Source organism: Epinephelus moara, chromosome 14 (genome assembly GCF_006386435.1).
Source record: "Epinephelus moara isolate mb chromosome 14, YSFRI_EMoa_1.0, whole genome shotgun sequence".
NCBI classification, from domain to species: Eukaryota; Metazoa; Chordata; class Actinopteri; order Perciformes; family Serranidae; genus Epinephelus; species Epinephelus moara.
The window spans coordinates 17,240,292-17,255,439 of NC_065519.1; the positions used below are offsets into that span (position 1 = coordinate 17,240,292).

A 15,148-nucleotide genomic window follows, 5' to 3' on the forward strand; every position below is an offset into this window, starting at 1 on the left:
ACTCTTACTTTCTAATTCGCTACAAACTGTTAGGGAGCCTCTCAATGGACCACTACAAGGCGAGGGACATGTGACGAATGAGGGTAGCTGATGTTTTGTGTGCCATTATTTAAGGGTGCTTTCACACCTGCCCTGTTTGGTTTGGTTCAATCAAACTTAAGTTTGTTTGCCCCCTACGTGTGGTTTGTTTGGGCAGGTGTGAAAACAGCAATCACACTCCAGTGCGCACCAAAACAACCAGACCGAGACCCTCTTGAAGAGGTGGTCTCGGTCCAGGTAAAAAAGTGTGACTTGTTTGTGATGAGAACGTGTTCCGACCTGGATCTGAACCAACTGCAGTCACATGACACATTGTTTGGGTTAAACATGAGCATGTTACAGTCCTGGAGGATTATTAATGTGCACCTCCTCCTGTACTGCCTTAATATGCACATTCAGCACATCCAATGCATCAAAACATTGTTTTCTAGTTGGAGCCGCGCCTCGTTTTCAAACTGTATGGTTTGACTAAAATGAACAATGACAGCAATATAGTCCACGATGAGCAGCGCTAAAATCAACCTGCGTAGTTGTCCCTCCATTGTGACATTAGAAAGTGTCACATTTATCTTGCAAGTGTACTCTTCTTCAACGGTTTGGTTTACTTCCTGGATTTTTCCTGCATTGAAATTCTGACCAATCAAGAGCAGTTTTCTCACACAAGGCATTTGATCTGGCTTGTAAATGCTGCTGTGAAAACACAAACTAACTCTAGGCAATTATTCAACTGTGTAACAAAATTAGACCCTGATTCAGACCAAAGCAAGACAACTCTAGGTCTGAAAACACCCTAAATGTTTAAAATGGACACATTTCGGTGGGATTTGATTATTGAAAATAACTGTTGTCTTTTCATGTCAGTGGTATTGAGCTATTGATTGGTCATAATTATGGTTAAATTCTGTTAATAGAAGAATACATTTGATGATGTGATGAAATACTTTGGAGTAAAGCCAGTGTCATTAAAGCTAAAAGGGTTTATCCACTTGGGAGCATGAATATTCTCAGCTGATTCCATGACACTATATATATTATAAGATATCTTACTCGTAAAGTTGGCTTTTTTACCTTACATTGGCACTAGAGGATTCAAAAATGTAAAAGGTTTGTCCTCTGATGAGCAAGGCTGTGCGCAGAAAAATCAACTCAATCAATCTGTCTTATTAGTTTTATGTGTACAAGTAGAAATGCTAGCCTGAGGATGCTAGACGAGAGGCCTGGGCCACCAGAATCATTAGGACCAATCCTCGGGGCACCATGAATGTCTGTGCCAAATTGCAGAACAATGTGACCAACAGTTGTTGAGATTAGAGTGGGCAGACAGAGAGATAGACCAGCCAACCGGCAGACATCACCATCATTAGGCCCCACCGTTACCGAGGCTAAAATGTCACTCCAAGAGTCATTTTGCATTTCTTTGACAGTAATCACTGAAAATGGAAGGAGTGTTTCATTTGTCTTTCTCACTCTCTCCCTCTTTATTTTCCCTCTCTCCTTTTTCTCTCCCCCTCTATTTCTCTTTCTCCCAGAGTAATTGATATGATATGAGCGCTGGCAAGTGTAATCTTCTTTTAATTAAGACCTGCTGCTGGCACCGGCTTCAGACAGATAGTGACTTACGGCTCTCTCCCTCTCATTTTTCTTCCCCTCTTCTATCATCTTATTTTTCCTCTGTTGCTCCTCCAACTTTGGCTTCCTCATCTTTCTCTCGTTATCTTAACACTCAACTCTTTCCTCTAACCTTTTACTTCCTGCCCCCCTTCTTATCATCTACTCGGTCTGCCTCTAACATCCGTTGTCTTCTTTTCCTTTTCCAATTTCTCTTCTCCCTTGTCGATTCTTTCTGTTACGCTACAGTCCCAGCACCATGAAGAGGAAAAGAGAGCCCTCAGCCGGGAAATTATCCTCCTCAACAACCACCTCATGGAGGCGAAGATCACCATCAATAAACTCAGAGAGGACAACGTGAGTACCCAGAGCTGCATCATCTAATATGGGACACATTGTGTGTGTAAACTTACTTGTACAAAATCTGAACTTTCTCGTCTAATGAGACATTAGCAAAGGACATGCCCGAATTATACTTCCCCTTCAAGCCAAAATATTAAGCAGCAGCCTGGGGCATTAAGGACCACAGAGATCTGGGGCCCTGGGGCAGTTGCTGTCCTTGCCTGGTCAGTAATCCAGCCTTCTTAGCACATCTTCAACTTTTCAAAAAGCTGTTTTTCCTGATGGGAATACTTTCTCCTGTCACACTGGCAGCCGTCTCCCTGAGCCCACTATTGCTAAAAGTCTCATATTCACTGTATTTCTGCAACATCCTGGATATTTGTGCTTCAAGGAGCCACAGCAGATAGAGGAATTAACTCTAAGCCACTGGGTGTTTTATAGTGATTATACTGAAATCAATGGGCATCCTCAGGGCTGCTCGAATTTGGAGCCGGGGCTGCGTGGATCTGAGCTCAGGGGCATGTGGCAATCTGGTCCCTCACTTTCTTTGAAGTGATTTTACTGGCATTTTCTACTGGGGGCTGCAGGTTAAGTTAGATTTTCTCTCTTTGGTCTATGGCAGTTTTTAGCACTTCTGAGCTATAGAGTATTTTGACAATCCCTCCAGATCTCGCCGGGCTGATTGGAGTCAAGGTTCATTTAGAGTGGAAGGAGAATTTGTCCCGTCAGAGCCAGCAGCGAGACGGGCATTTCCTCCAGAGAGCCAGCTTTGAATTTACTTCTTAAATCATGGGATACACTGAGTGACCTTTCAGGCGTGACATGAGACCTGACGGGAAAAACAAATGCATCACTTTGAGTGAAGTGTATTAAATTTGTTTTACTCCTAAGTGATAAAAAACATAAAATCTACCAGGGCCTGCCAGGTGCAGACATAGAGACCAAGGGCCAGAGTTTGTTTGAAGTAACTGCTGACATATATTGTTGGAAAGTCAATCAGACGACTACAATAGATGCAAAAGAAGACTAGACTGTGACACAAAACAACAAAACAGAAACACAAAATGACAAAGACAGAGAATGACCACAGAGGAATACAAAACGGCCTCATAAAGATGCAAAATGGCATAAAGGACGCACAAAACGACCACGAAGAGAGGTAAAGAGAATACAGACAAAAGGACTACAAACAGGAAACATCTCCAGCCAGCAAGTAAACTAACCGGTGCTACCTATCCACCCTGTTCCTGGGGTGCTACTGTATTTACTAATCACCTAGGAAAGAGGATTAGCGTACCATTCATGGTACCGTTACAGATGGAAAACATTGGTTCCGGTTCAGCGCCAGAACTTGAACCCGATAATTCACACAAGGTATCATGAGGGCTAGGAATAATGTGGATAATAATATGGGTATTTTTATCTGTTCACATATTTTATCTGTTCATCATATTATTGTTCTCGCCATATTTTTTAGTCTCTTTCATAAATTAGAAGCCAAAATTAGTTACAAATGTTAAATAGCTAAATTTCACAGCATCTGTGCAGCCTTGTTTATTCACCATGTCCATGTAAACGACAATGAACACAGCCATAAAGGTTTCCTTACGCAGAAACTTAATTTTCTGATAACTACATCACCACATAATTCAAAAATGTTCAGGCAAAGATAATATTTGGTTATTTGTAGTGCTATGTGTATGTTGCAAATGTCTAGATTTGGAAAATTCATAAGACACTTGGGACTTCTTACCCTGCTTTTGACGACATCAAGCTAGCTCTGGCCCACTCTCTCACACACAGTGGTCAACATCTTGGCTCTGCTGGCTGCCTGCTCCAAACGCCATGACAAACACTCTGAATTCTATATTTTATAAAGCGTTAAAGGGGCGATAGGCTGAAAACAGGAATCTTTTCCTGTACTCTCTTTTCTTTTTTCTATACTCATCCAGACCTGGTAATGACTAAAATTAAATTCCATACTTTCCCATACTGCGTAGGAACCCTGGCATGGGGGGTCCTCTACATGTCTGTGCCCCTGGGCCCAATATTTCATACTCCATCCATGGTTATTACTGGCTATCAGCCTGCATGAATACAGCGTCTATAAAGCCACAAGAAAACTGTCATTACTCTACTCACATACTCATGTGAAATACATACAGTATGTTAAGACCTCATCATCATTAACCTCACAAAAACTGTCTCGCCAGCAGCTGGTGGCTGACATTCCCGGCAGAAACCCGCCACATAACTCACATTAACTAAGACATCACCAAGGTCTCAAAGGTTTATTTGACATGTCCACAGAAACTGCAGGGAGCCCACATGTCCCCTGGCGACGAAAAGAAAAGAAATAAAGTGATTCAAACAGCAGTCGCTGTTAACTGGTGGGGGAGTTGAAACTGTCAAAGAGAAGGCTTTGATGTTACGGGAAGTATTGTAGGACTGTGGTGTGACAGAGGCACAGGGAGGCTACTGTGCAGCAGGGACTGACCTTTATAAGAGGATGGATTTCACAGAGGAGGGAGAGAAGAAGAAAGTGAACTAAACCGACTAACCACCCACCCACACTCATGCATTCAGAAACAGAAAACAATTCGGCTGAGCATCTGCTGTGCCAATAGATCACCCGCGCTCTGCTCTGAAATTTAAGTAAAACCCTAAAACCCATCCATTATAGAGGGAAAGTACAGAGAAAGAGAAAAATAATGCTGCACGAGCTTCCCAAGGCTGGAGCACGCTGATAAGTGAATGCATAATAAAATTAGCGAACCCACATATATTACAAATTAATAAGTTCAGTAGTATTATTAAGATCCTGCAATCCCTTGATGTCAACCTAGTGAAGTAATATAGCCAAGGTGAAAAATACACGCTAACTAATTAAACTGCACCAGCGTCGATGGATGAATTTGCTCCTTTGATTTGACAGTTCACTAAATCAAAGAATTGCCTAATCCAGTAGGCTACTTATCCCAATTTTTCAATGAAATACAGCTCAGTGTGTGCACTACACATTGATGCTACACTATCCATTCCTAATTATTAAAAATCCAGTCATGCTGGGCATCTTGTTTTGTTTCCCCATGACCCATAATTAATTTATAAATACTTCATTAATAGTAAATTGATACATTTTATTTTTAGAGTTGTTGTTGCTATAGTACCAGGCTAACATGACATTACTGTATCCTGAAATTTTTCCCCCAAGAAGTCCCCCATAATTACGAAATAATTAAACCATAATTAGAAGGCTGTGATCTAAAGTGCTTTTTCCCAGCGGGTGTTCGAACACAATCCCCTTCGGTCAAACACTTACTTGAACCATCAGGCTGCCAAAATGAACAAGATTTTTTAAATGCCTGAATTTAGAGATTGAGGATAATCTTTCTGCCTCTTGCAGGACCTGTACAGGAAAGACTGCAACCTGGCAGCCCAGCTGCTGCAGTGCTCCAAGTCTCACTACAGAGCTCACAAGATGTCTGAGGTGAGCTCCCCAACACTGCTGCTACAACTGCATCAATGTGTCCATTCAAATTTATTTACTGAAAGTTTTGTTGTCTTTAAATCTAAGATTAAACCATTTAGAAAATGAATTGTAAAGATGTTATATTTGGTTAAATTACATTCTAAATAAGACTAGATAAAATTATTAGTGTTTTACTTCCTCCATAATAACAGAGGGCTGAAAATGGTCTAAACTGAGCAGCTTGATTACAGGCTGTAGCTGGCGTAGAGGACACTGAGGTCATATCCTCTGTATTTAGTATGGGTATTCAGGGGTTTTGGCACCCCGGGGAGAGTTAACATTCTTAATTTATTCGTAATTTTGTCATGGTGAGCATTTTAAAAGGCTGATTCCAGTTTAGACTGGATATACTCAAGGCTATCAAAGAATAACAAATACAAGGTTCCCACACAATTTTGTCAATGAACTTTCTAAACACTTCGGTAATATTCTACCCCATTTCCATGACTATATTTAAGTAGTTTAAGAAAAGGCAGGCCTATACATAGACTGTAGGGCGCAACAGTTAGGCTCTTCCAACGTGGTATGTCCTATAGAAGGCATTGTAGCAAAAAGGTAGCATGGAATGAAGAGCCTTTGTTTCTACACATATGGCAGAAACAAAGCCGTAACATTATCTGACCTGTCTGGAGCAGGCGTAAGATACGTGCCGATACTGGCTATCTGTCTGCAGTGCCATTTTTTTCTCTATAGCTAATTTGCCCCTTCAGGACAACTGTGGAATTACAACTTGTGGGGCTGTCACATGATGTCGTTAGGCCCCAAAAGACTTTTTGTCAAAGAGACACCTGCAAATCAATGTTTTATTTCATCACTGGGATTTCATCCAATCAGTCCGATGAAATTTCTAAAATCTAGAAAAGCTGCACAATCAACAAAATCATTTTATCCCCATTCAAGTTAGCAGAGCGCTAAACTGTTGGCTGCTTGGCCGTTATAAGGTAAACGCCCGGCCTGCCAAAGTCCAATTATGTTGAAAATTAGGGTAATTTCATACCTAGTAAATCAAATGTTTTGGCTTTATGCACCACTGAGAAATTTTCATAGGAATGAGAGGGGCCCTGCCTTGAACGCTATATCCAGTTCCCTTTATCTATCCATGGCCTGCAATACACCACCAATGCTGCTCTTTTATTTCATGTCTTCTATCGATCATTGACAAATGAGGATGAGGATGTTTATTTACTGACTGGGACATGTAGTTAAACTTCAGTCTTTTATGTGCATATTTAAGACATTTTTAAAGGTTTTTGGTTGTAAAACAAAGTTATCTAGAAACATTCATCAGTCAGCTGGAGGCAATTTTCAACAAGTCATGTGGTGTGTCTCGAATGACATACTTCCGTGAGTACTCTTCTATGTAGTATACTATGTGCACTATGTACTCATTGGCGCAGTGCGCGAATTTCGACAGGGTAGTGTTGTCTCAAACCAAACACAGCCGTTGTGCACTCACCGGAAATGACGACCGCAAATTAGCTAGTTAGCAAACTAGCATTAGCATTCGCGTTATCATTCGCGGTATCAAATCATTACAGACTGCTAAATTAACCCAATAAACATACTGCTGGCTTATACCCAACAACGGTATAGTGGTGCTTAGTGCAAAAGACACATGTATTTGTACAATGCAGCGATGTTCACGGTCGCACAGTCCTCGGCCGCTATTTCCAGTTTGAAAAGTGGTCCCTCCCCTTCCGCTACGTAGCCAAGATGGCGACCATTGAGGGCGAGAAGTGTCCATCATTCCAGACTCAACTTCTTGACTGTTTTGAGTGCACCATCCGGGTACTCCTAGTGCACTGCATTTTTCCATATTTCTCAGTGTGAACGCATTTATGCACTCAAAATATTAGGCGTAAGTACAGAAGTACGTGATTTGAGACACAGCAATGGAGTTTTAGCATGACCATTACCTTGTACTAGCTAGCTACCCCTGATAAAATTTGCCAGTGACAGGTGTCTTCTCAGTCAACATAATCAGTTGTAGGCTAGAAATGTGAGCCACTTTATTTACTTATGCATAAAATTAAAGACCCATTTTTGAAAAATTACTGGAAACTTTTGGAGTGGTAAATCTGACATTATTATGGTGGTCAACTGTAGGGATGAGCGAGTACTATATGTGTTCCAACTAAATATTCGTACTCGCAATGGGTGGGACTTCACCAGAAGTTATGTTAACCCTGAAATGTATATGCGTTGTTCTAAAGTTGTGTATGTTTATTAGAAAAAGATTTACAGATCAGCCTTAGAACTGAGCTTAAGAACATTTTAGATCACAAGAGTAAGAGAACCATTTAGCTACCAGATGAGGATTTTCCTTCATCATGATTAAGGATACAGACACATTTTACTCGCATGATATTCATGCTCATAAAGTACATTATCTGTACCAGATAATTGTATTTCAGCTCAGCTCTAGTGTGCATATTTACTATGTGAAAACGTCTAACAAGCAACAGGAGCAGCAATTAAGGCGAGAAGTTCGACACACGGTCAGTTGAGAAAGGGTGCGCTTTGCTGCTAACACATTAAACTTTTCATTTGTAAGAGAAAAAATGTGCTTTTTCTTCTATCTTGAGTTACATAGTCTGACTTTCAATAAGATAATTTGGTCATAAAACACGGAAATGTAAAACCTCTTCTGAACGTGGAGTGTGTGGAGGAAGCAGCTTTCACAGAGTGGCTGTGAATTGCTAGAATGACTAAAATAACAAGTGCCACTTCCATCCGACGCCATTAAACCACTTATTTCAATAAATGGAACAAGACCTGTAGACGTGGATGCTGTCACGTGGATTAACACTGTGTGACTGTTAATTAAGATTTGCCTCAGATAGCAGCTAATGCTGAGCTAGCTCACTTGGAGCACACACTGTATATCATTTTGTGCTCCCCCCCACAGCCTCACCTACTTTCCATCTCTATTCCCTCTGGGAGGCAGCGGCTGCTAAAAATAGCTCCAACTTAAAAGATGCAGGTTATTTTATGCCGAGGCGAGCTTCTATTTCTTAACAAAGCCAAGTCAGTATTTTATCTTTTTTTTTTTCTATTCCCAGCTGGAGACCCGGAGCACTGGTTTAATTTGAATCTAAGCCGTTCCCTGTGGAACTGATATGTGTTTGATGGTAGACAGAAGAAAGACAGAGAAAAAGAGAGAGAGAATGAGGGTCTTTTGGTTGTGAAGGCAGTGGAGCAAGAGGAGAAAGATGAAAGGATAAAGAAAGGGAGGAGAAAAGAGAGAACTCAGTGTGGCAGGAACAGTTCTTACTGACCCTGACCAGCTTTAATAGGCACAAAGAAACCAGTCTGTAATTGACAGATGCAGTTTTTTCAAACGTGAGCCAATCAAGCAGATTATGTCTGTCTGAGTGTGAGAGAGTTAGACAGTACAAGAGAAAGAGAGACAGAGAAACAGATGGGACAGAGAAGGACAGGGAGTCATTTAGAAAGACAAAAATATTTATGCCTGTCCAAAAAAACATCTTCCTTTTTTTAATGTTCCCATTAACTTATCTTTGTGGAGTAACAAAGTTGGGGTAAGAAAAGAAAACCAGGACTATGTTAGGAGAAAAGGAAAGCAAACAAATAAATAAGTAAAGCTTGTGTTCAGCAATTTTCTGACAAGTTCATTAGAAGGGCCAAGTAGTGCAATTCCCCAGAGATACACAAACTGGTCAGGACTCTGTGAGCTTTGAGAGAATGAATTACTTTCTAAACTAGAACTATAGATTAAAATCCTTGAGGAATGGCTCTAAAAATATCTTCACTGCAGACACAGAAAGCATGGAATATCTCTGAGGAAGAGTTTCAAGTTGATTGTATAAATAATTAAGAAAAGACTGTTGAGGAATTCTTAATTTTTCAGAGATCTTTTCTGGCTGAATCTGAAAACCAGCTCAGCAGCTTTCACAAAGCAAAAGAGCAGACTTTTGTTTTAGTATCCCATCTTCATCAAGCTTCTTTTGTCTCTTTGCATGTCTGTCTTTCTTGTCTTAGCTGCCGGTGGATTTCCAGGAGCGCATCAGTTCCCACATTGAGAAACAGAATCGGGATAGCGGAGCCACCATAGCAATGTGCCACTCCAATTACTCCGATGCCGTACCCACAGCCATAATTGCCAAGGTCCTGGAAAAGCCAGAACCAGGAAGCAGTTGCCCTGTAACGCGCTCACCCAGCCCGCAGCCACAGGATGGAGACTTTCTCACAGGAACAGGAAGCACTGATCACCTGAGCCGCCGTATTTCTTATAAATCATCTGACCTCTACTGTAGTGATACGGCTCTCTACTGCCCTGAACGATGGCAGGATACAGAGCGCAGGCAGAGCGTTGACCTCCAAGGCACCGGCCTGCTGCAGCTTCACGCTCAAAACTCCACCGACAGCAACCCAGAGGAAGAAGCCTACCACTCTGGAAGTTTCTCCCACCATGAGCCTCCATCCTCCTTTCACCACCACGATGACTTCGGCACTGGTAGCCTCCCTGCCTCCAGTTCCTACTCTAGCTTCAGCCTCGCATCGGACGAGAAGGGAGGAGTTGGTGGTGGTTGTGGGCGCACTGCCAGCAGCACCTTATCCTCTTCCCATCAGGGTCTCTACATGGACTGGCGAGATGGTGGCAGTGGGGACTATGAGCGCAAAAGCATGTCCTCTTATGATAAAGACAGCCCAAGCTTCCCCAAGTCCCTTAGCATCCAGCACATGGTGACCCCCAGGAGCCCGCAGAAGGGCACCTCACCATCGTACACAAGGACGGCTTCATGTTTCAGTGAACCATACCATTCCAGCACCACACGCCTGGCTTCCTCTCACAGCATGGGGTCCACAACAGGGCTGGGCCAGGCTCGTGGAGGAGGTCTGGACAGCCGCGGTGACATCCAGGTCCCTGAGGACGACCTAAGCAGCCGCTGGAGACAGCTCAGCGTGGAAGACATCAACACATTCTCATCTTCCTATCGTAACATCACAGGGCGTGTCTCTCCATACAGTTTCTCTGAGCGCCACTTTGCCATGGGCCCCTCCAATAAGGTCAAGGGGTCTCTCTACAGCAGCTTCCAAGAAGGAGATGACGTCTTCCACAGCCGCGTGCTGGACCAGTGTTTTGCTGTTGGTCCTCCTTCGCCCAGCCGCAGCCAGAAGCCGAATGAGCATCGTAAGCAGGAGAAAACTTCTGTGCTGTACAGAGCCAAGGAGGACAGTCAGGACTCCGAGTGCAGTTTGTTCCTCTCAGGGAGCTCTAAAGAGAAGGAAAGCAGTGGGGGAGCAACAGCGGCGAGCAGCGTCAAGAAGGACTACGTGAATCTGAGTGCAGACAGCTCGGCTGAGTCCTTACACCAAAGCTCCCTCGAAGCCTCAAGTCTTCAACACTACCCCAGCCCCAGGCCGAGCGTCCGGCCCCGCCCAAGCTCCAGCTCCGCTCTCAGTGTCGGCCCCGCACTCCCAAAGAAGACCTCTCCAAGATACCAAAAATTTGGCAGCACGGGACTGACGAGAAAGGACAGTTTGACCAAGGCACAGCTATACGGCACGCTGCTGAACTGAGCAGGGGAAAGGGAGCTTTTCATTTTATGCATGATGATGATGATGATGATGATTCCTAACTTAACTGTACTGTACTGTATGTCTCAAAAGTTCCCTGCAGCAAACACATACTTGGTGTGATGGGGTATTAACATGTTGTTGTTTTATGTATCTCTTAGCCAAGGCACGTTTCGAGCAGTCTGCAACACTTTTTCTATTGTATGTCATGATACGGTGTAGCTACCTGAGACCAGCTCTTCACTAAGTTTTTGTTTCAATTACACTGATGATAATTAGAGCCATCGGGATAAACCGAGTTCCACCCGGCTACATGAACGTTATGTGCTATTTGCTCTTTTTTTTGGTGTTCAGTACTGTTAGTAAAACCAGCAAGAGACCATTAATTCCTGCTCTAATATATACAGTATAGATAATGGGAAAAGGCGTGTACAATGGGTGACTTAATTACACATGTTTAGGAGAAGGAAGGTTATCCATTATGTATAGTGGACCCTGCTGACTGCAAGCTGTTAAGAAGATTTATTCATCCTCTATTTTGTCTTAAACAAAATGCATGCTGTATAATGCATATAAATAAGATGAGAAAACTCATTTCCAGCTAAATTGTTTCTCATAGGGACATGATCTCTAAGCGCCCCTTGCTAAAAAGGATGTTTTATTACCAAATTGGCTAAACAAGAGATATTAAAAAGAGTATTTTATTCTGTTGCGATGTAATGTTTATAGCAAGTCAATTAAGGCCCAATCCCATTTCTCATTTTTACCCCTTCCCCTTGCTTTTGAGAGCCACCTTGCTTCTTGGAACAGTTACTAGGGGTAACGACTGAAACTTTCCCCTATGAAATGAGACAACCCTTCAGGACCCTGATACGTGATCAGTAGACGCCGATGCTGCCATTTACATAAACAAATGCGACAAGTAATACAGCAAATATGCTGTCTTCTGCTGTGGTGATTTCTCTTGCTGGGGCTATTGGCAGCCTTTTGGGGCTGTCAGGATGATCGTGATTTGTTCACATCTTAAGTTTCACATTGTCAATTGATCAAAGAAGTTATCAGTAGCGGTGATCTTTAGCAACCTGTGCTCTTTACCTGCCAGTCTACAGTGATATTAGAGAAGCGGTAACAAGAGCAGCAACCACGTCGCTGGACTTCAGTTAAATTTCTGGTGTCATGCACCATTGGGGGGGAGGCATAGGAATGTGGTTCCAACTGGAACCAACTGGTCCAGCCACTGGGTCCAGATTGTAAAGTCCTTAGTCATTAGTTCAAGGTCCACCAGTTATATATATTCAGTATCATACTTGCATTTGGCCATGTTGTCGAGCTAGTTTGCTGTCCCTGTCAAGTACCTGTCCATTAGTTGCTGACTCTACAGCAAGAAACAGCACTTCAAAATAAAAGCTCTGCGCTGGGAATTCACTATACTTCAAAATAAAGCATGTTTTTTACAAACTTGACACGTTTGCGAGTCACTTGGGGCCCATTCAGAATGGACCCCCAAACCACTTTTGGACCACAACCCACCAGCTGGGAACCACTGGTTTGAAGGTCAGCCTTCACCTCTATCCCAGCAAGAATTGGGACACCATACGCATAAATGTGGAGCAGCAAAACGGAGGGGTAAGGGCGAGGGGTGTATTGGGATTGAGCCTTAGATTGTGCGAGTTCCCTCCATGATGCTAGATTTCCCGCTTGTTTATTGGAAATTAAAAATCCCTGATTTTGTGTGTTGGAAAAATAACCCTTGAAAAGTACAGATTCAGTAGAAATGATTAAACAGAACTGCAAGATTTTTAACTGGAATTTTTCTTATTTTTGTATTAAAATGAGGCTGAACAGTAGTTACCCTCATACCAGGACACTTGTGAAATTGCCTTAATCCTGTTCATTGGACAGAATGGTCTCCTTTACAACTGTGTACATATTGTATTATCTGCTGTATTGTTACTGTATGTATACACTACCGTTACAGCGTATGTTCTTCCTGTCAGACGTTAAAACACACACACACACACACACACACACACACACACACACACACACACACACACACAAACAAGGCCAGTTTCTTGGAAAAGGATTAAGTCCGTTCTAGACTGGGGGTATTTTTCAGTGGAGTTAGTTAAAGACCATGAGGCTTAATCCCTGCCTGAAAAATCTGGCACACGTAGCCAAATTTCAACCCGCAGACAAACTCTTAAACACTGTTGGCACTAGTTGCGCAAACCAAAACAAAAAGTGCTGGATGTTCTTGTTTTCAGGAGAGATTAATTGGAACATTCTCCAGGCGAGCCGGCGGTTCTGCAAGGTATGCACAAAAAGTGTACTGAGAAGGTGGTGAGAGACGACTGATTAAAGACAAAAATGTACAGTCAGTGTGTTGTTTTTAAACCAGCATGCTCAATTAGGCTATTTTAGAGAAAACACTGTGAAAATAAAGTGTATATATGCGTACATAGGAAGTGGCAAAGACATGCTGTCCTGTTGGTGAATTCAAACAATTCTAATAAGCCCCTGCCTTATGTTAAATAAAGAGTTACAGAGAGGTTTGTCCTGCTGCCTCGCAATCGTGCTACCATCTGCTGCTGTTACCAGAGTAGATGGGGACAAAACGACAACGTTCCAACATCTGTGCGCCCTTTGGCATGATAGATCTTGAAGGATTTCTTCCTGCCTGCGTAGCTCTATAGATCTGAGAGGAATGGCGAAAGGGATAAGCTAAATGGCGGGAACTTAGCTTTGCCCTCAGGTGGTAGCGTATAGATCTTTCTGGAAGGCCAAGCCTCTACCTCTCCCATTCCTGCAGATCTGCGAACTGGCTTTTAAAATGGTTTAAAAACAGCATCTCTTCTTTTTAACCTTGGCATGGTAAGAAGATGGAACAGCATCATACAGGCCATATAAAGTCTACAATCATATTCTTATTTGGTACAATGTATAGGTATCTACAAGGCTGAAAAGGTTTGGAATTAAATTTAACCTATGTACAGAAGGACTGAGAGGATATATGGTATTTTTGTGTGGACTTAATGTATAAAAAGAGATATAGATACTACGTACGCAATTGTTATTACACTATGATGACTATTTTTTATCCAGTTTCAGTTGATGTTATATTTATCGAATGTTTTGACCCTGAATGAAGAGGCTGAAGCGGTTCTGTCCTGTTCTACCTCCAGCCCTGTTCCAGGAACAACAGGCCAGCTGTCTAAGTGTCAAACATATGTGTCTGTCTGATGCATGGTTATATATTTTTGCTGTATGTTTATTTACTTAATAAAGATGGGTGTTGGGAAATGCATCATGGACATACCTTATTTCAAGAGCTTAAGAGCCTAAAAAATGTCTCGAAGGTTGACAGTGCGGGGGAGTTTTTTCTTTCAGCAAGTCCTTAACAAAGTGTATTTGTGTATATTCTAAATCCAGATTCTTTCCATCCAGATGACCTTCTTGATGCATCTGTCACAATTCCAATTGGGATTTAAGTAAAAAATTCTGTCACAACTTCCTCAACTGATTTTAGACACTTCTCTCTATTTGTTACGTTGTTCAGCCATGTGAAGCCTTGCTTAAGCTTTATTTATCTCATCCTGAATTCCTGCCGTTGTTTTTAAGATTTGCATGATTATGGTTGACCTCCATTTCAGCCTCCTCCTTGTTGTAAAGGTTAGCTGAAGCCAGGGAGCTGAGGTTAGTTGGGGAAGTATTGCCGCAGGCACTAAGAGTTCCGCTTTTTTTGGTCTTTTTTTTTTTTTTTGTACATTTGTTATGCCTGTCTTTTGCCTTTACCAAAATCTTTATTCTTTTTAGGAGCAGTTTCTGTTTAAATTTCAAAGGCTTTTTAAATCTCATAATAGGAAGAGTTATTTATTTATTGATTTTTTTTAGAAATTGCCAGACTCACAGATGTGCCGGTGGCAGTGGAAATTGTAAGATCCTAAAAATACCTTTGAGATGTTGGCATGGATTTTCCCTAAAGGAAGTATTTTTGAAAGCGCATTTCCCCCCTCCTTCTAAAAAAAAAAAAAAAAATCACATTCATACAAGAAGTTATATATATATATAAAAAAATCTCCATCC

At 42.1% G+C, this 15,148-nt stretch overlaps 1 protein-coding gene across 1 annotated transcript; it reads left to right on the top strand.

Moving 5' to 3' along the window:
- The first annotated feature begins 1,742 nt into the window (after positions 1 to 1,742).
- Positions 1,743 to 14,910, top strand: LOC126400484 (brain-enriched guanylate kinase-associated protein). The gene is made up of 3 exons (XM_050061203.1): positions 1,743 to 2,004; positions 5,396 to 5,479; positions 9,524 to 14,910. The coding sequence occupies exons 1-3, from the start codon at positions 1,963 to 1,965 to the stop codon at positions 11,063 to 11,065; spliced, it is 1,668 nt and encodes a 555-aa protein (XP_049917160.1). The 5' UTR covers positions 1,743 to 1,962; the 3' UTR covers positions 11,066 to 14,910.
- The last annotated feature ends 238 nt before the right edge of the window (positions 14,911 to 15,148 follow it).

Excerpts from the sequence above, each read along its gene's own strand:
- LOC126400484 (XM_050061203.1), top strand. The coding sequence starts at position 1,963 with ATGGAGGCGAAGATCACCATCAATAAACTCAGAGAGGACAAC. Across the intron at positions 2,005-5,395 it reads ATAAACTCAGAGAGGACAAC|GACCTGTACAGGAAAGACTG; the intron begins GTGAGTACCCAG and ends TGCCTCTTGCAG. Across the intron at positions 5,480-9,523 it reads GAGCTCACAAGATGTCTGAG|CTGCCGGTGGATTTCCAGGA; the intron begins GTGAGCTCCCCA and ends TTCTTGTCTTAG.